At 42.4% G+C, this 21,406-nt stretch overlaps 1 protein-coding gene across 1 annotated transcript in view; it reads right to left on the bottom strand.

Moving 5' to 3' along the window:
- Positions 1-21,392, bottom strand: part of ep400 (E1A binding protein p400) — a 34,176-nt gene extending 12,784 nt beyond the window's left edge. The window contains 30 exon segments of the mRNA XM_034212502.1: positions 69-238; positions 655-857; positions 1,230-1,519; positions 1,671-1,735; positions 1,977-2,129; positions 2,848-3,021; positions 4,512-4,769; positions 5,610-5,794; positions 5,923-6,092; positions 6,639-6,825; positions 6,972-7,108; positions 7,251-7,425; positions 8,098-8,267; positions 8,356-8,492; positions 8,601-8,778; positions 8,851-9,035; positions 10,820-10,933; positions 11,076-11,165; positions 11,257-11,314; positions 11,997-12,034; positions 12,196-12,274; positions 12,373-12,513; positions 14,091-14,276; positions 15,231-15,530; positions 15,639-16,021; positions 17,638-17,754; positions 18,008-18,083; positions 18,189-18,296; positions 18,408-19,744; positions 21,228-21,392. Coding sequence (XP_034068393.1) covers positions 69-238; positions 655-857; positions 1,230-1,519; positions 1,671-1,735; positions 1,977-2,129; positions 2,848-3,021; positions 4,512-4,769; positions 5,610-5,794; positions 5,923-6,092; positions 6,639-6,825; positions 6,972-7,108; positions 7,251-7,425; positions 8,098-8,267; positions 8,356-8,492; positions 8,601-8,778; positions 8,851-9,035; positions 10,820-10,933; positions 11,076-11,165; positions 11,257-11,314; positions 11,997-12,034; positions 12,196-12,274; positions 12,373-12,513; positions 14,091-14,276; positions 15,231-15,530; positions 15,639-16,021; positions 17,638-17,754; positions 18,008-18,083; positions 18,189-18,296; positions 18,408-19,709 — 5,829 coding nt within the window. The 5' untranslated portion in view covers positions 19,710-19,744; positions 21,228-21,392.
- Between the last annotated feature and the right edge of the window lie 14 nt (positions 21,393-21,406).

Here is a 21,406-nt window from a genome sequence, read left to right as displayed (position 1 = left end):
ACCGACTTGATATAAGCTAAGAACCTCGTTATTAGTATTGTGGCCTGTCAGAAGTGGGGGTATTTTACCTGTCGTTCGTCAGGACTGAAGCTTTCATCGACCCGCACATAAGTGAGCTGCCGGTGATCTAGGAAGGCCTCCAGGATGTCAAGCATCTTCACCATCTGAGTAAAGATGAGGACACGGCGGCTTTCTGACCGAAGCTTCTGCAGCAGAATGGCAAGAGCTTCCAGTTTACCTTTGGAAAGGAAAAATATCAAGATTTATTATTCTTGGCATGGTCAGATGTTTCGGATTGCATTTTAAAGACGACATGTTCATTTAAGTTGAATGAAAAAAGTAATAACAAACTTTAAAGAGTATAAAGTGCAAATAAGCAGGTGCTGGTAATCCTAGTAGATTTCAGCATCTTTTTCATTGATGCAGTACTAAATGGCCTATTTCACATTATTTGTTCCATGTTACTGTTCTGAAGAGCAGACAGGTGACAACACTGTTTTTGCACGGTAAATGCACACAAGCAAATGTTGGATGAGATATTCACACTTGCTAGGTAGAGAGACTACACTACTAATGTTTTTAGTTGAAGTCGTTCTTTCTGCAGTCCCAGCTTGCAGCATGTTGAACTAAAATCAAGAAAGGACCTGGGCTTACCAGAGTCCATCTGCATTAGCAGCAGGTCATCACAACAGAGGAGAGGCCTGGACGCACGGTGATGGATGTCAGCACTGTGGGGGGCGGCGGCCTCCTGTAGCCGACGGAGAAGTGACTTCTGCTGGAGGCTGTAGGGAACTGGGGGATTGGCTGCATACAGGTGAGGGGGCGGGGCTACAGCTGGAGGCACCACACATACCAGCCTAAAAACATGACAACAGTCCATCCGATTATTATTCAGAAAAAGAAAAGACACGATATTGCATTGTAACAAAATCTGCGTTCTTAGTTAACTTACAAATATATATGTTTTAACACTACATGTGAAAAGGGTTTGTTTTATTCAACTAAATGAATGCTAATAGGGCTGGGTATTGTCAACAATTTCCCAGATCCATTTATTTCAAAGCAGTAGTGTTCCAATTTTAGATCTCAATTCAATATTTAGGAATGTAAGTAAGCCTAATACAATGCGGAATCTGCCAAGGCCAATTTGGAAGTGTATGTATCACGTTGTTGGAATAGGAGCAGTGTAACGTTTGTGGTTTAGCAACAGGAACAGAAAGCTTGGGTACCTCTTGATGAGGCTGTTGGCCGCCTGCAGGCGATCCTCCACAGTGAGCAGAGCGGACTGCAGGGCAGCGGTAGTAGCTACGCAGGTTCTCTGAGCCCTGAGGCAGCTCTCTCGGCCCACCCACCTCCAGCCCCCAGCCGTCAGGGCAGAGTGACTTGGCTCTGTGGTTAAAGTGCAGGCGTGCAGCAGGTCTGACCCGTACACCACTCTGCGGCTGCAGCGCCGCTCGTTCGCCTCAAACAGGCGGCTCAAACGCTCCTTCAGCTGCTGAGTCTTTTCTTCTGAAGACTCCTGAAGATCGCAGTGAGAATAAATACACACAGCTACAATTACATTTTCCTTCATCAATTTAGTCTGCATGCTGCAAAATGCTTTTACTTCAGATTATTAAAAAAGGTGAAAACAGGCATTACAAACATGTCCTTGAAAGTGTTGTACTGACCTGGGAACCAGCATGAGATGCAGCTGTGAGCTTGGTAGGTGACAACGTGGCGTTCGAAGTTACGCCTAATTCATAAAAATAAATATACAACGTCAATAAAATAATAAGTTTTTCAAAGGAAATGCTATTGTAAATGCCATTGTTGAAACTATTGTAAAGGAAAAAAGTGTAATTGTGGGGACAAAGTAGCATGTTAGGTAGCACTAAAATGTATTCACTTTCAGCATATATTGGTACTAGCTGATGTTACGAAATAACTGATCGAGAAACACTGTTAGAGAATAATGTTCACTGTGATTGAGTCACCTTGCTGGGCTGTTGACAGCGCAGGATGAGGCGTGCCAGGTGTAACTGAGGCGTTGGAGGCGGGGACAGTTTGTTGCATTGTTTGCATGACCATGGATCCCTGGGGCCTGATGATCTGCTGCCCTGGAGCGGACACAATCTGCAGGATGTTGCCTAAAACCGTGAAACAAATGAAGCAAAAAATATAAAAGGTGCCTCCTCAAAACTTGACAAAAATTCAAGGTTAAAAAAAGGAAAAACTAAAACAACTGTTATGCAATCGGAATTGAAGGCAGAAACAACATTACATCAAGGAAACAGCAACATCAATACAACTAGTGACACAGAGTCCAATTGAAATCACATTAAGTCTTTCCCTTGACCACATGATTTTTTATGTATTGTAAAAAAACATTTATTATTATTATCATTAATAAAAAAAAAAGTGGAATCTGGGGGAATAACAGCAGTGCTTCCGTGGTCTTCTACCTAAATGGATACCTAACGATGTCAATTTAAAGAGGGCGCCCTTATACAAACCCTTATTGGTAACGGAGAGCATACTAGAGGCGACTTACAGAGCTCAAATGCTATAGTAAACCAAAAAAAGGGCTTAAATCCGTTTGGATTTTAAGACAACATGCTTATCTTTAAATGTATTCAAGATATTTTTAATTGCAGAATCATTTATATTGAAAATGAACCTTTACTGACGACAACAAATTAAATTAATTAAACCAGAAATCTGCAATTATAATCCTAAACCTTAGGCCACTTTGTATGCCATGAGGAAGTAGGATAAGAGTCCATTATTCAACATAAAAGTCTAGCTTGTTGGCACAAAGGAGAGAATTATGTAGAGATAAAAGTGTGACGATGGGATGTACATTACCGAGTGTACCTTGGAGCTGCAGGGGCTGTCCGGTGGTGAGCTGGCGCAGCTGGCTGGGCGACAGAGTGAACTTGTTTCCCTGAAACTGCAGCGTGACAGGAGTCTCTGGCTGAGAGATACGATTCTGATTGCCTGCTATGTTGGCCAACTGGGCAATCTTCACCACATCTCCACCTTCAATGGAAAGCAATAACAGACCCTTTATCAAAGAGAGCATTAAAAAGTCAGCTGAAATAGTCACCCAACAATACGCTCTGCATCAGTTAGTTAAAGGGTGAAAAGAGACAAGACATGCAGAACCAGGGTGGATTAATCAGAGGAACGAGCACAGCCGCCCTCCACAACAGAACCACAGCAGCTCCTACTTTATAAACCCTGAAGGGGAAAGAAAATGGCTGTAAGGGAAATCCTCAGGTGAGACAGAGAGCCTGAAACATACACATACATACTTCGGGATTGTCCAACAATGATATCCTGTAAATAAAAGGTATTTGAACACCCCCCATTAATCAATCGTCATTTTGAAACAATGGTGTAACCATTTGTTGCCATTTCTGACTAAACAATGCACTCTGGACCTAAATTAGGAAATGAACCACAAGTAGTTTGGGAATTATAGAAAGGAATTGGTTCCTCAGGCCAAAAAGGTTTGTATTAGGCTTTAGTCTCAGGTCTAACAGGATGATTGAGTGTTTTAAAAGTACACAGCCACCAGATTTTAAGACATAGTCATAATAAAAGGTGCTTTCTACAGTATTTAGTGTGTCAATTTCAATTAATAACATGTAGAGCCCAGTAGCTATCAGAGGAAATATTTTTGACAAATAATAGTGATTGCAACACATTGTGCATTGCAGTGACAATTACGGTAAAGTAACAACAACATATTATTTAAATGTCGCTAATTGGGCTACAATGATAATAAAAACTGTGTTCATTAAGTGTTAAGAATCCTATTCGAAGGGTGCAGAAATCTTCGTTGCAAAATACAAGTTAGATTTCTTTTTACGAAAGAAAAAAAACATTTTCATTAAATGTAAAGGGGTCTGTCGTTAATGAAAAGGTATCTCTGTTCTCATCTGAGGCAGAAAGGGTTGGCAGTTTGTGGGGCCGCTTCCACGTGCTTTGCAGGTACGCTCAACATCAGAGTGAAATCATAACATGAGCAAAGAAAAAAATACAACAAACAAAGCTTTGGGATTCTCTCCTGCAGCTGGGCCGATGCAAAAGACAAAAGAAAATTAGTAACTGGAATAAAAAAAATATTAAAAAGAAGGAGGAAACACATCATAATTAAGGTCAATAGTGTAGTGATGGTGGTATAAATAAGTGGGTCGTACATAGTGTTCATGCAGGTTTTAAGAAGGAAGTTGGAGAACGTGAGGCTGTGGAGATGCTGCTGATATGGCTACAGATCAAATCTCATGGGAACCTTTTTTTCCCCACAAGTTGTATAACTAATGCTACAGGGCATCTCTGCCATGACCAAAATCGCTTAACCACGGGTGCTGCTACCATTGCAAGTTTGATTAAATGCACAGAAACACAATTCTTTGGAGTATTGAAGCTTGAACACATATCAACAGTGCCCCAAGTAAATGCCTCAGTGTAGAACAGCCCATACGGTTGTGCCCGAGGAGGGAAAGGGGGGGGAGGCCACTTACTAGGCAACCGTGCCTGGGCCTGAGATGTAAGAACCAGCCTCTGGGACAGTAAGCTGGGCTGGATGGCATGGCTGGGGGCTAGCGCTGGCCTGGGGACCTGTGCTAATGCAGGCTGGCTGATGGGAGTTAAGGTCTGGCCCAAGGCCACAGAGTTCCCCCCCAACACATGCTTCCCAACGCCAGCGTTCCCAGAGGAGGCTGCAGTGCTGCTGCTGACAGGAGGGGCGGTCTGCGCTCTCTGAGAAGCTGTTCCAACCGCTGTGAAGCACAAGGCAATGGGGTATGGGACTACATGTTAGGGGTAACTCAATATTTAGTCATGTCATTATTATGATCAAACAATGCCCTCCACATGAATCCCTCAGCAGTAGCGGGCCAACACAGCAAGCAGGATTTGAGACGTTATTTCTTATGAACGGACATAAAATCTATTTCTTGACTATCAACTAAGTAGGTGTGACAATATTGTGCATATGTAAAATGTCAGCTCCATCAGTGTGCGACTGTGCGTGTATTCAGTTGCAGCCAAGCGTCTCCTTAACTGCAGTAAGTGGTTTTTTTACTGCTACTCTTCATCTGAAAAGTTGACTATGACTGTTTCTTCTTTCGTAATATCCTGACTGTGCCAAAACAATGAGGCCAGCCCACCACTGCTGTATGGAAGTATAAATCTAAACATATGAAACATCTGCGATTATTTACAGGGAGTGTGTCCCAAACATTTCCTTTAAGTTGTACATTTAAAACCTGAATATCTGCCTATGCTACATGATTTAAAAAAATGTGCTGTAAGCACTAATGATGACATTATATGACAGATGGGGAAAGCTTAAATACATGGAAGAAAATCAGGTTCATTTCAATCCAAAACAGTGTCACAATCATGCAGCATATAGCAGTATGCAAGTATAAAACGTTTCTTTTCATTCTGTATACCTGGGATGTTTGCACTTAGCGATACAGATTAAGCCCTTAAACTACATCACACACAAGTGGTACCAGCAAAACAAATATGGGTGGTTCATTTTGTCTTTTCAATTTTGATGTTCGATTAGTAAATATTAAATCTTTTACTTATTGTAAAAACTAAGTTATTACCGTGAGTAGTGGCTGTGGTAGTTGCCGCGGTGACGGGGGACTTGCCCCTGTTCTGGGCTGACAGGTTGGTGGAAACAGAGGTGCTAGTAGTGGGAGAGCTGGTTGGAGGACGCTGGCCTGCCGCAGCAGAGACGGCAGCGAGGCGGCCTTCTGGCTTTGTCCCATACTGCACTTGCTGGAACAATCTAATCAGAAAGAAAGCAGGCTATTAATAAGCTTTAATGCCAGAGGTTGACATGTCAGAGCAATTTGAAAAATATCTCCACATCAAGCATGTGAAGTTACGTGGATATTAAAAGACTTAAGTGCTGACCTCGTGGGTTTTATCGGACACGGCTTTGGTCGTGGCGATGGTTCTGGAGCAGTGTTGATCTCCTCTATGAGCTGCTTAGTGATCTTCAGTTTGGGAACTGCCTCTTCAGTCTGATACCGGGTCAGTCGGTTCTCATTATTGATCAGATCAAATATGGACATGCTTGAAATCTGAGAGGATAATGAGATAAAAGACAAAAAGCACAAGTGGGTCAATGAACATTGTTTATGAATACTCTTTCTTTTACTAAAAGGCACATTTTAATAAAGAAATCCAACATATACTCAAGGTTCAAAACTGAAATAAATAAATAACGTAATGTTAAAAACAACTAAATGGCAAGGTCTCTAATGGACATGCAAACACATAGAAGAATATAAAGCATACAAATAAAAGGCCAGTGTATTCAAATAGTAAGAAAGCAATGATTACTGTTATGATTTATTCAGTTATAAAGAAACTTTATTTAATTGAATTAGCGTTCCGAACTTTGAAGAGCCAAAAGTAATTTCCTAATACAGCTCATTTTGTCTGCCAATAACACTAAATAACCACGGTCTCTTTCATAATGTAATAAAACATATAAGGCAAGAAAATCTTTACGTTTCAACCCCACACAAATGTTGTCTACTTTTTAACAATGACTCCTGCCAATTAGGTTTAACACATTATCCTATTCTATTCTAAACATATATATGATATAGAAAAGTGTATACCTTGCTCGAGTCGTTCCTGATAGCTCCCAGCACCAGTGATGGGGCATTGTATTGCAGAGAGGAGCAGAAGTAGGAGCTGCTGGTCTCCCTGGGAGCCACCAGCTCGGGGTGGTTACACACTCGCTGTAACTGCATCAAGACCTGAAGCACGCTGACAAAATGACCCGTCTTCAGAGCCTCCTGAGCTCTAGGGGAGCACATCCAGACAGAACATGTGATTATAAAGAGTTCCACAGAATAAAGGGAGAAACAAATATCCCAAAGCAAATTCATCTCAACACAATGTACTATTACAGATGATGTAACTTCAGTGTTTAGGCATTTGTTACTCACCCCGGTTGCGTGAGGATATCCTCGTAAAGGTTCTTCTGTCTGGTGGAGAGACGGCACTTCAGGATATGCTCGTACTTCTTGGGCAGCTGCTTCTCCACGTCCCTTTTGGAGCGCCGGAGGATGAAGGGCTGGATCATCTACAGATAATGGTAAGGAGATGGTATGTGATGAGCAGGGATTGATGCTGAGGCTAAATCAATCATGGTTCTGAATTTCGTGGCATGGTGCAGGTTGTTACGACCCTCAATGAGCCAGGCTGTAACAAGCGGCTACACCCACCCTGTGCAGGCGGATGACCAGCTTGTGGCAGTAGTCCTGGTTCTGGTCTGTGCCTGCCTTAACAGGGAAGTCAGAGTAGGACCTGGTGATTCCTGGCAAAAGGAAGTGGATCATGGTCCACAGCTCCTTTAGAGTATTCTGTAGAGGAGTGTTGATGAGGAGAACCCTCTGCTCACTGCAAAATACAAAGTCTTGTTTAGTCAACTGGGCATCTGGCAGAATAATAAAAGTAATATCACACAAGGAAATAAACTCCTCAGTGAACTCATTTTAAGAAACATTCTTTCAAAAATGTACATGGACCTAGGGCTGTGCAATTAATCGCAATTACGATTTTGGCCTGCCACAATTACGAAAACAATATAATCGAAAAAAACAATTATTTTGCTTTGCTAGGTTGTGACAGTGCACGGCAACATATTAGATCTAATTTATTTTGGTCTAATTAATTTTTATTTATCATATTAATATATGTTTAGTAGCTGGTTGAAGTGCGCTCCAAAATATTTGTTGATCTTGTTTATTGGTATTTATTATTTTGATATTATTTATTTAAATGTGAATGTATCATTTATTTTAGTATTGGTTTTTCAGTTGAATTATACGTTCAGGGTAATCAACAGTTAAAAATATACTGTTCAAATTATTATTTGTTTTAAAGTTCAATAAATGGACGTTTTCAAAGTCAATGAATAATCGTATTTAATAATCGTGATATCAATTATTGACCAAAAATAATCGTGATTATGATGTTTGCCATAATCGCACAGCCCTACATGGACCACAACAATGATAATCATAGTTCTTGAGAAACTGGAATTGATATCATGGTTATCTCCCTGCTTACCTTCGGAGAGCAAAGATAGTTTCCCAGTGTTTCTCTGTCATGCTTTTGATCAGCTGCACCTCGTCCAGGACCAGGTGCCTCCACTTTCTCCTCAGGAAATGGCTCTGGTCTTTCATCAGCAGTTTGTAGGATGTCACGCATACATGGAAGCTGTTGGCCTCCCCCCACCACTGTAGAGGGATCAGATGATAAGTTATCACATTTACAGCTGTTTATTGAGAAGAGAAAGGCCTTTTATATTGAGTAAAGCAAAGCTACCATTCTCTGGTTTCTGCGCTCTCTTCTGTTGCCGAGGTACAGGAGGATCTTCAGGCCAGGACACCAGCGCTTGAACTCCACCTCCCAATTTAACAACTTGCATGTCCTTACTACAATAAGGTGGGGACCCCAGATGCCTGTTGACAAAAAACGAACCACGTCTTTATGACATTCCCTTTAAAAAACCGACAACATAAAACTGAAATCACTTGAAAAATGCTGTATATCTTTAAAGACAGACATACCTTCTTGGCCAGCTAACTGAGCCATGTAAGCCACCGTCTGTACGGTCTTGCCGAGGCCCGTCTCATCTGCAAGGATGCCATTGAGGTTTTTCTTGTGAAGGTTTACCAGCCAGTCCACACCAATCTGCTGATACTCTCGCAGCGACCCATGCAGTAGTAAAGGAGCTGGGCTGCGGGTCTGGTCAAATAAAGAACAGTTAAAAATGTAAAGGACATATTTTTCTATGGTGTGCATGTGTGTGTGACTTACTGTGGAAGTGGTCCTGAAGCTGCCCTTGGGCAGGATGAGCTCTGTGGCAGCAGCCACTTCAGCTATGTCTCTGGCGGGCTTCCTCTCAGAGTCAGAGGCTTTATCCGCTCCTCGGTACTGCTCCACATTAAGCAGTGAGTCAATCAACACTGCCTCAGGTGGACTGCCCAAAGGACACGCTTTTTCTGGAAGATAAAGAATATCAACTTTAACACATCACATCCTTCTCAAGTACCAGTTATTTCTCAAATCAGGGTTCATACACTTTTTCGCCAATGATTTTCAATGACTTTTCCATGACCAAAAAAATGACTCTTTCTCAGCGGTACCACTGAAAATGGTTTATTTTAACATGGAACATGAAAATAAGGTCTGCATGGAACATGTTGTGCCTATCTAAAACAAATCAAATAGTAGGCTTACTATCTTCTACAGGCTAAAGCCAGGGCTCTCGACTAACTTTTTCCCCCATCCTCCCGGAACCGTCCAGAAATACAATCTAAGCCGTCCCGAAATTAATGTGGACCGTCCCGAATTTAAAATGTTAGTTTTTCTACATTATCATTAGTTAAAATCATTCAAAGTGACCTTTAACATAAATAAAATATCATACAAATCATTAGATGATAATTCATCAACCTTTTTATTTGAGTAAATCATTCAATCACATAAACAAAGGCCAAATATATTTAAACAAACACACAAACGAGAAAATTACTCTAATATTGAATCCAATCAAGTCCCATCCAATTAACAACAAAATCCAACACTGTCCTGAAGACAGAACCCAGAGTAACCACTAACCAGGATGACAGTCTGTAACACAGTCAGGAGACCTTTACAAACGGCCCCGCCCCCTCGCACACAGACGGGAGAGAGAGATCTCGTCTGGATTGGAAAGCTCGAAAATACATCATAGACGCATGTTGTAGTCTTATTGCATATTAGAAACGGAGTTGGTGAAACTAAAACTGCGATATAATGTGTATGTAGCAATAATACATATGACATATATTTTTTAAATGTCTCCAGTACCGATAAAAAGTCCGATAACGTCGGAGCTTAACGTTACCACTGTCTTTAATAATTCCGGCCCGGGGCCCGTTTAATACCGGGGCTCGGTACCCATCCCTACATGGGGAGAGGTGCAGCATATTGCTAAGGACTAAATACGATGGAGGGTTCTCTTCTCAGCCTTATTACCCATAGGGGATGAAGAGGAGTAAGTAAATAAAGAGGCCGGCGCTCCAGGGTCTGGTTCTGCTGTGCGTTTTTGTGATGTAACGGTAAAACATTTCAGAATTCCTCCACGGGATGCCATTGTACATCACTCAACCCGCGAAATACACACACTCAGTACATAGCTAGACCCGCAAATTTGCGGGCCAGGACTTCGTGGGCACAGCCAGCTGGGCGGCTGAAGCTACGTACTGTGTGTGTATTTCGTGGGTTTCTAAATGTTTTGTGCGTGTGTGTTTTTGTTGACAAGGAGGTTTAATAACTGTGTGCTACACAAAACGTGCAGTCGGTTTCATTCTCATCGCCGTTTGTAGTAGAGTTAGCAGGGTATTTTTATTTTAACTCTCGTCCCAAATTCGTCCCAAAATTATTTGTTATCCTCCCCGACACTATTTTTTTCGGCCCCGGGACGACGGGACGTCCTTAAGCTCGAGCCCTGGCTAAAGCAACTAAAATATCTCACCAGCAAAATACCTCGTCAGTTAAATGCCATTTTATTACTATACGATACAGTATGTATTATCATTATAGTATTACTATTTTGGCGATTAGATACAATATAAATTATATTTGATGCAACTTTAGTTACATTTCCATGACTTTTCCAAAACTTCGGGAAAAATATTGTTTTCCATAACTTTTCCAGGGCCTGGAATTAGCATTTAGAATTTCCATGACTTTTACAGGTTTTTAATGACCGTAAGAACCCTGTCAAATAAATAAAAGGCACCTTCAGTCTCCTCCATCTCCTCCTCATCACTGTGAGGACTAGGCTGAGGCCACTCAAAGCCTTCAACGTAGGCGCCGGCATACTGCTTCTTCAAAGCATCAAGAGGCATCTCAGCTAAAAGAAAAATAAAGAAACATTTGAGCAATGTTTGCAAGAGAGAATATCGTAAACATGGGATTTGGGAGTAAACCCATTTCTCCTCCTTAGTTCTGCTCCCCTACATATGCACAGACAGAGAAGTTAAGTAAATAAGTACCATTTTTGGCCAGCTCAACCAACTCTGCTTTGTGGTCTGCTTCCCCCTCCATAGCCTCCTGTTCCTCTATCGTGCTCTCTTCATCTGGGACTAAAAGAAAGGACAAGAAATAAATAAGGGCACTCTTTAAACGTCCATGTTGTTATTATATTTTGAGGGGCCTCGATAGTTTGACACATACCGTTTTCATCAACCAAGGACGAACTTGCTTTCCTTTTTTTAGCTGAAGTCGTGGCCTCCTATAACAAGAAAGGATGGTTTTAGAAATCAGAAATAAGATGTAGAGTAGGTGCATATGCATTTGCATGCATTAGGGCTGTACCCGAATATCCGAATATTCGTTCGTTGGAGTACTATTCGGGTTTCAATTTCGTTATTCGGATATTCGTTTTGTTTGTTCTTTCCTCGTTTATTTTTCAAATTGAAATTATTGAAATCTCCAATATCAACGTAAGAGCTTGTGCCTCTTCGGGGGGTGCTAACACTTAACCATAAACGTTATCGTTTACTCTCTCTGTCTTTATACGTAGATATGACTTATCTCCATTAAACTCCGTCACAACAACTTCCTGTCAACTGCGCTAACTCTCCTTCAAAAAAACAAAACATGTCCATACAAAATAGGAAGCAAAGCCAAATTACACTTACATATACAACGAAAAGTAATAAACACAATGCGATATCCTATTTAATTTAAAAGAACACAAATTGGGTTACATTAACAAATAACTATACAACAACAATACTGTAGAATAACAAAATGAATGCCGTGAATACAAGTGTTGAAGCGGTTCGCTGCTGATTACCACCACCACCGCGCGGGCCGAATATTCGCTGCCGATTACTACCGAATATCCGGAGCCCGACATTTTTTATTCGGGACAGCCCTAGTATGCATTCAAGTGTCAGGTCAGCACATACCTCTTTTCCAGCTTGTACTCCTGTTGACTGACCCGGTACTGTAACACAAAATAGTGAAAAAGAAATCGGGTTATTAAAAGAATATATCTATCAACACAATCTTTATTGAAAAATGAACGAATAGATGGATAGTAAAAGTTTCTAAGTAGATAGAAAACATATTGCATTATATTTGTGGTAGTTGCTTTGCAGGACTTACCTTTGGCTGATGCTTTTTGTAAGCTGAGAGCTTTTAGTTTCTTCTCGTAAATTTCAAACTGGAGTTTAATTTCCACAACCTGACAGAAAGAAATACATCATTGGGATTGGTAAAAACGCTGCTGTATTTATTATTAATGACAGCATTTTAAAAAAACTGAATAATAAATAAACATGCCTGCTCGATGTTCGCCCAGAAGAATTCCACCTCACGGGCAATCGTGCTGGCAATGTGACGAAGATGAACTTCCCTTTCTTTCTTCAACCTCTCTTCACTCTTCTTCTGCTCTTGATGGTGACGGGCACACGTGCGAACAAGCTGTAGTGGAGAGAGTTCAACAAGACATCAGTTTCAGCAGTGTGTGACGAAGATGGCTTCGTCACTGTGGACTGACGGCTTCGGGCTTTGTATATTGCATGTGTTTTATTTTGAAAAGTGTTCCCTTTCCCCATGTCTGTTGCTGTTGATTGTGTGCACCTGGTGCCCTGTGTTGTCTCCTCCCCCCTCACCTGTGTCTTATTGGGTTAATTAGTGTGGGTATTTAGGCTCTGTGTTTCCTGTTTTGTGGGTGGTGTGAGATCCTTGTGGCTGGTGACTGTGCTCACGTGAACAGTGAGATTGAGGCTGTGTCATGTGCCCGTGAGTAATAAATGCCCACATCGGGTTGTATTTTGGACGTTCTGCCTTTGCCTCCTTGCTTGGTCGGGCCGCTCCACGGTCAGCTTCACATTTGGTGTCAGAAGAGGGATTGACCAAGTGAGGAGGTGAAAACGATGGAGAAACTGAGGGAGATGATGAAGTCATTCCTGCAGTATGAGACAGCCAGATTCAAGCGGGAGGAGTACCGTTTGAGGAACATGGAGCAGCTGTTTTCACAGATACAGGAACAGGTTTCCCTGATGGAAGAGAAAGAGGAGCAGCCAGGTTTCAGAGGGAGGAAGAGGAGAAGCTGAGAAAGGAAGAGGAGATGCGCTTAGCGGAGGAGGCTCATCTGATACGCCTGCAGGAGGAGAAGAAACTTGCAGAGGAGAAGAAAATTAAACATGAGGAAGATGCTTTTCTCGTGGAGGAGGAGCGGGTGAAAATGGCCGAGGGGATCCGTCGGGAGAGAGAGCGCGTCATGCAGCAACAGCTGGAGGAGATAAGGGCTCAGGCTCATGCAGAGGCCCTGTCAGCCGCTCAGACTCAGGTGGAGAAGCAGGTGATGAAGACGCTGCAGGCGGAGAAGGCGGCGTACGTGGAGAACCTGACGGAGGCCATCGCGAAGGAGCGGGAGAAAGAGTTGAGGAAGAAAGGGAAGCTTCCTTCCGACTTCACGCCCCCCTCTGAGGAAACCATGCGGCACAAGGGGAAGCAGAAACACTGGGCGGAGTGGAGACACATGGAGGAGAGCAACATGGCCAAGATCAATAAGTGTCGCAGGAATAAGGTACTGTTCTCTTTTGGGAGAGGAAGGAGGAAATGTGATGAAGATGGCTTCGTCACTGGACTGACGGCTTCGGGCTTTGTATATTGCACATGTGTTTTATTTTGAAAAGTGTTCCCTTTCCCCATGTCTGTTGCTGTTGATTGTGTGCACCTGGTGCCCTGTGTTGTCTCCTCCCCCCTCACCTGTGTCTTGTTGGGTTAATTAGTGTGGGTATTTAGGCTCTGTGTTTCCTGTTTTGTGGGGGGTGTGAGATCCTTGTGGCTGGTGACTGTGCTCACATGAACAGCGAAATTGAGGCTGTGTCATGTGCCCGTGAGTAATAAATGCCGACATCGGGTTGTATTTTGGACGTTCTGCCTTTGCCTCCTTGCTTGGTCGGGCCGCTCCACGGTCAGCTTCACACAGTGACTCCTATTTGTTTGCTGATATGTAATTTCAAATATCTCTGATGTATTCCCTGCCTTACCTTCTTAGCAGCAGCCTCTTTCCATCTCCTCTCCTGGGCAAAGTCAGCGGCCATCCACTGCATCTCCTCCAGGAGGTAGTCCCAGTGGGACTTTGGACGGGAGGCTTCCATCAGCTTAGGTAGTCTACTGGCGGACCACTGGCCCTCCTTCCTTAGATCAGAGATGCGCTGATGCACTTGACTCTCCTGGGAAATAGAAACAGCATGTGACATAAGCAAAACAGGGCAAAAAATAGAACAGAAAAACAACAACAATCATCATGGGCATTTTCCATAACTTGTCAATAATTCTGAAAAAATTATAATAAAGTAACCATGAGCAAGTTCAAAGTATACATCTTGGCTTTGATATAGAAAGAGATGCCAGACAGTAGTCAAGGGCCAAAGACAACTCATGTACAAATCAGGGTTTCCGTTTTTAGCTGGTCAAATGTATTAAAAACCGGTAAATTCAAAATGTCCGGTAGTAATTAGGGATGCTCTGATCGATCGGCCGATATTCACTCTTAATAGTTTGATCGGTGCTCTCTATAAAGGCCGATCAGGAGAGCTGGAACTGATCGATGGACATAAACGCGAGTGAAGTATAACCGGACCTGAGAGATCAGATCAGCTGCTGAGTCTGACGGAGACACGCAGCTCTGCATGATCACCTAAAGCCCCGCCCACTGTTTAGCGAGCTGCATGAGAAACTGACGGGCTGTCAGGAGAGAGGGAGGGAGAGAGGATCCGTTTCTCCCGTGTTATTATCCAAGTTAATGTAAACTTTTGAATAATGTACTTTATCTACTATAAGTAGTTTGTTTGAATGTAATAATTATGTTGTTTGTGGAATCATTTATTGAAAAATGAATCTGTTACGATTATAAACTGAAGCAATTTAAAAATGACTCCCATTAACTGAGTTTTAAACATCAGCATATCCGATCATATAGTCCGGTAATTACCTGCTAACGGAAACTCTGCTACACAATTCTTATAATTATTGAAACATGACCGGTAAGTTTAAAATGTGTCCGGTAAAATCAATTATTTTCGGACATTTGACCGGCAAGAAAAAATCCTAGCGGAAACCCTGGTACAAATGTATTGAAGACATTAAAGCATCTTTTCAATCAACAAATGACTTGGCAAACTCACCAGTTTGGCCTGCTCAACTTGCTTATCTTGAGAACCCTCCTGTGAGGACTGCATGGTCGCACTTTGACCAAAGCCACCAATTTTGACAGCCGAAATGCCATTGGTTCCAGTAAGTTTGGACTGGGTGCTCGGGTTGATGTTAGAGCCATAAGGGCGCAGCGGACTTGCAGTATGGGGTGTTGGAACAGAGTTGGGAGCGGAAAGGGGAGCAGGAGACATGGATGTCATGGATATCGAGTTGGTCATAATCCTCTGACCTGGCTGGTTTGATTCTGCACCAGGGCGAGCAAGTGCTACCGTCTATAACAAAGAGAGAAGAAAATATATTTAATAGGACAATTTGAGGCATCACTATTTATTTATAAACATATAGGAAAACTGTTTTTGTGTAGTTTTAGGTAGACTGACCGCCTGTCCTGCCTGCAGTAAGGGTTGTTGCTGCTGGGGCTGCAGCTGGAGATGAAGACCCGGCTGCATCTGCTGCTGCAGTTGGGCTTGGAGCTGTGTGTGAGGGTTTACTGCTGCCAGGACACCTGCCTGCAACTTCACCTGTGCCTGGAGATGGCCACCGGACTGAGCTGTGTTCTCCAATAACTGAGCCTGCTGAGAGAGTGTCATGGGCATGCCAGCCATAGGGAGAGCACCATGGGGCAACCTGCCAGGCAGCTGGGGAGGAGGGGTGTGCAGGCTGGCTGCATTCTGCACTGGAGGTCCTTTGGATGGGTCGTATTGATGCTGGATCGGCTTCTGTCCTGCAATCTGGATCGCTTGAGGATTAGGCGGCATCCCGCCTGTACACATAGTAACCAAATTATAGGACAAGCAACACAACAAAAAGTCAATAAGACAATCTTGTCATCTCAAGATTAAATTAATGTATGTGCTATTGCTTTAATAAAAAGATTTGAATGCCATTAAGTGGTGGCTTTCCCTTGATACATTTGAGACCCATTTTAAAAGTTACATATTTTGAAGCTAATGAGTAATTAATGAGAGAGTACTTTTAAACCGTAAATGACAGTTGGAGTTTCAGCTATGACAGCTCATTATAACCTTGAACAAGATGAACTATATGAATAAACAATAGTTTACTACTTTATAATGGTAAAAGCAGAAACTAATGAAGGTCATACAGGAAAATGATTACAGAAGGAAGGAAATCAATGAGATTCTACATGTCTCTCAAATAAAATACTACTTTGACCATAATGCAAAACCAAAATATTGCATTTTCAATGGGTTAAAAACATCAAAGTATACGTGCAATAATAGAGGGTTTAGATAAGAAGAAGTTTAGAGATGTTACAAAGGAAAGAGAAAAGAAAAAAAGAAGTTCTGATTAAGAGTCAGGGAGAAGGTTAAATACAAATACAGAGCGAGCACTGACACAAAACACCAAATGTTTGGCATGCATGAAGCAATGTAATTCTAGCTGTAACCAAGACATCTGGATGCCTCACATAGCGACAAAGCACAGAGGTGAGCAAAAGGACAGACATGGGGTCTTGCAGACAGCAGGTCTGAGCATAGCTGTGCACACTAAAGCAGCACCTGCCTTACCTCCCTGCACGACACACCACCTTGACTTGCCATCAACACTTGGCCTTCACACACCCACGCCACCACAATCGCAAAAAACCTGTGCCGTGAACGCAACTCCTCCACATGATCCCCCTCCTACTTAGACTGAGGGAAAGAAGCCAAGTCAGAACAAAATGCCATGAAATAACATGGAAGGAAATCAACCAAAACGTGAACATGAGGTAAATAAAGATATTCTTGAAGATGTAACGGAGGATGAATTTAAGACTGATGATTTGGAATCCCTGCTGATGATGCAAAGATGGACAATCGGATAGGAAAAGACTTGTGAAGGAATGACAATGGGAAACCAAAAGGAAGCATGAAACGTGGATTCATAAAATGGGAAAACAAGCTGAACCCATTGGAAAGTGAATTCATTCCCACAGGGTTCCCCGATTTCTGTGATCCACCTCCAAATAAGATGAAAATCCATCCAGTACGGGAAGGTCTGTCCAAATGAAGATGACTAACAGGAACAAACTTCAGAAAAGAAGATGGGTGATAAATAGTGAAACAAAAAAGGAAAATCATAAGACATGGCATCTTCCCAATGAGTGGCTACTCTTCTTCAGACTTGGATTGTCTTCTTCCCCATTTATCCTGACAGAGAGCTGGTGTTGGTACAGCTAAGCCTGAACTTCCTTTGGACGTCTAAGAAATCCAGCAGATGGTTGAAGATCTGTTTGTTGAAGCTGCTTGAAGTTTGTTTGTAGAAGAGTCGTGATTCACTTTTTTTTTTTTTTAAATCTCCTTAGTTTGAGGAAGGGAATACGTCCAGCAGCATCGAAAAGAACAAAGAACGGCCTGGTAGTAGCACTCCTACCTTGCGCAGTTGGCATAAGCTGCTGGAGTGGAATGCCAGGTGATCCTAGAGCTACACCAGGATGCTGGAAAATCAGCCCATGGCGACCAACGTCAATCCGGCACCTCTTAGCCTGATCTGGGATTCAAAACACACAATACCCTCATAACGCAAAAAAAAGCACTCTGCACAAAGCAATGACCTTCGGAAGACCTCACAGGTCACCTCTCCTTCCCCTGGTTAAGACTTCAACACAGAGCGCTAGTAGGGGATGCCAAATATCTTAAAGCAGAAGCAATTAGAGGGAGAAAAAAAACAAACGGAAAACAAAGCAAACAGGGAGGAAACAAAGCAACACCAGAAAGACAAGAGTTTGCGATTCTTGCCCTACCTGCCATAGCCTGTTGCCTCTTAAAGGCATCCATGTCTCCAGGGTTTGTAATGGTACCACCAGAAACCTGGTGTCCCTGAAAAACAACCTCTAGGGAGTTAGAAATTAGCAACATATATCGTCAAATAAATTAAGAAAGAAATAATAGACCATTTTATCTAACAAGTGTTGCCTAGATCACCTGAAACTGCTGCTGGACAGAGAATGCTGCAGACACATTAGCAGGAAGCTGTGTTGCTATGGCAACTGGTGTCACTGCTTGGCCATCCTTTCCAGTAACAACCTTCACCTGAAAAATAAAACGATACGAGAGATTAAACATTCATTTGATAAAATGAACATGCATTCCTTTACTTGTAAAATTCCTACTTTATCTCAAATGTATAAAAAGGCAATATACCTCATCATTAATGACTTCAGACTGTTCTTCCTCTTCCTCTTCATCTTCTAGGTCCAAATCGTTCTGTCTCAAGTAGGTATACAAGGGAACACAGGGCTTCTTCTTAAAAGCAACATAGTCCATCATGTTCCCTTGCAGGTGCTGCAGAAAGAAAAGCTCAATCAAGTATTCTTTGAACACTTCTTTCAGGCTGTCCATCTTCTTGGTGTGCTGCTCCAAACATAGTTTTCTTAGCTGGGAAATCTCTGGAGTAGAAGGAGCAATTTCCTCCAACTTCTTGGGAACCAGCTTCCTCATAGTGGCCACAGCCATGCTGTTTGGTGCAAGAGGATTGTTGGAGATCCCTTGGGTTGGACTCGTGAGGGACTGGTTAGACGGTGGAATGGAGGAGGGAATAGTGAATGATGCTGTGGTTCCTACTCCAGCAACAACACCCTGCGACGTCTTCTCAAATATCATAGGGCGGGCCAGCTGTCCTTGAATGATACTGCTGATCTGTGGAGGTAGGTTTGACGTGGTGATGTGATTAGGGCTGCCCAGAGTCGAGAGAGAAGTACCGGTGGCAACAGGACTTTGAGGTCCGTGGTGGTGGATGGTGCCTCCAGTCTGTGAGTGAGGCTGAGAGAGCCGGCGCTCTCTCACAGAGCCTGGTGCTCCTGGAGAGGCCAGCTGTATCTGGCCAGGTGTGGCCGGGGCAATCTGGGCCAGCCCTGTACCTTCCTGGTAAACAAAGTGGCCACTTCCCGATGGACTGTTTAAGCTGATTTGCCGCACTAACATACCAGTATCAACAAATCTTGTTGGACTCTGTCCACATACACCCAATGCTGTTGCAGGTGCTCCTGGCCTTGTGACCGGGCTGTGCTGGGTGGGACTTTGGGGCTGCATGGGTTGGGGCACAGGTGAGGTGACCTGGATGTAGGAGGATGGAGCGTGCTCAAACCTCCACTGAGGTGTAGCATGCTGGAAGCCAGGGGATGATGGGTTTTGTATGGGAAGTGGTGTAAGAGTGATCTGCTGGTTACCAGTCACCATCTGTCCCACATTTTGTAATGTGATGTTCATGTTCTGGCCGGTGACTGGGCTGCGACTCATGATTATCTGATAATTGGGCGATTGGGGTGCTGAAGGGCTGGCAGCAGAGGAAAATGTGGTCACAGGAGATTGAGGGTGGTTAGCTGTAGCTTGCTGCTGCGTGACTGCCATGGTGGGCTGCTGTTGCTCCTCTGCTTCAGCCCCACTGGCAGGCTTGGATCTCTGAAGCTGTCGTTGCATATTCTGTGATCCACTTCCATGGTGCATTGCGTAAAACTGTTACTATGTCTATACACAATAATCTGTGGAGAGGGAAAACAAAACATAATGATAAGTGATGCTTGACTATTGAATGGGAACCAAAAAGAAAATAGTCAGAAGCGTTTTTCTCTTAGGTAACCCAAGTATTCTATAGGTTTGGAGCGCATGGTTACATGACACAAATGTAAAACGCTCCTAGATATCAGACGTCTCAATGATTTGTAATTACAATACACAGAATACGATTTTTTCCAACAGTCAGGTCAGGGGATGGGCATGAGTACTCATATTGGATGTCAGCTTTTGGTTTACATATAGAGTACTCATATACTTATTTAAATAATAAATATAAGCATAAAGTGACCCTGTTAAATTAACTGTGTGTGAAATGTTGAACTTAACGGGCAGTACGGTACCGTTTGACAGCTCAGAGCTGGCACATCATCACACACACACACACACACACACACACATTAAAATGCACTCATTTGGCACAGCGATTGTGTGTTAAAAGCAATGTTGAAAAGGGATGTTACAGACAGTATATACACCTTGAAAGCACAAATGTATTTATGACTATAATACGCAGTATTTAACATTCTGTTTGTGTTTATCTTTTTCTATTTTACATGTATTTAGACTCATGCATTTACAACATTCTCTGCAGCATTTAGCTTATTGTATTTTATTTGACATGTTTATAATTCACTTCTCCTGCATTACCTGCACACTGGTCTTGCAACATAATTTTGCACAATTTGTATTGTTGTTGTTTTTTAAATTAGTTTAATGTCTTGTTTATATTTAGGGTGCATTGTTGGAGGAGCATGAGACCTTTCCTTGCCATAACTACACTGTAGCTAGCTACTGTGCATTAGACAATAAAGCCTTATTAATCTCATTAAGTTATTATAGCTATTGCCAATCTTTACACTTGTGTGAACTTTTAAGCTAACGAAATATATATACATAACTGGATAAAGAATGAGGCTGTTTATCACTGTAAATCAGCTAAAGCAATCAACATATTAAACAAAGGTGACAGCAGTACTGATACTGGTGATGGAGATTTGTACGGTTAGTGATGGCATATTAACAGCACATTATAACGGGGAGACATTTTGTAGTAGACTGACTACTCTTTTTTCACAACACAATAGCATTACTACATATCTCAATTAGATGTACATGGTAGTATCAAAGACTTTAACGTTAGCTACTTGCAGTTTCGCTACGGGGCGTAACGTTAGCTAACACAAGTAGCATTACACTAAGACATAAACACCGGCAATTATCACAATATTTAGGTAGGGACTATGGGTAGGGGGGGAAATATTTTCACAGTACATCACAAATAGTAAACTGCAACACTTGCAATAATTCCGCATGAGCCATTTCAAGCAATTATAATGATAATTGATACGGGAGGCATGCTAGCCAATGCTAACGATGTTAGCTTGTTATTACTAGCAGGCCAGCTTCCACTGAAAAAATACATTATATCACCTCAACGGGGTTACTTACGGGGAATGGGGCTTCTGTAGAGGTTTCATAAATCCTAAGTCATATTTACAATAAGTTACATGCTGTAACAAATGTTTTTTCACGGGGGAAAAAATATCGATATTGCTAGCGGCTATTCAATGTTTTGGAGCTAATTGCATTCAGCAACATGGCGACCGCGGCAACCTTTATATAACCCG

Source organism: Gymnodraco acuticeps, unplaced genomic scaffold, assembly GCF_902827175.1.
Source record: "Gymnodraco acuticeps unplaced genomic scaffold, fGymAcu1.1, whole genome shotgun sequence".
Classification (NCBI taxonomy): Eukaryota; Metazoa; Chordata; class Actinopteri; order Perciformes; family Bathydraconidae; genus Gymnodraco; species Gymnodraco acuticeps.
This window is presented reverse-complemented; position numbering and strand designations above follow the sequence as displayed.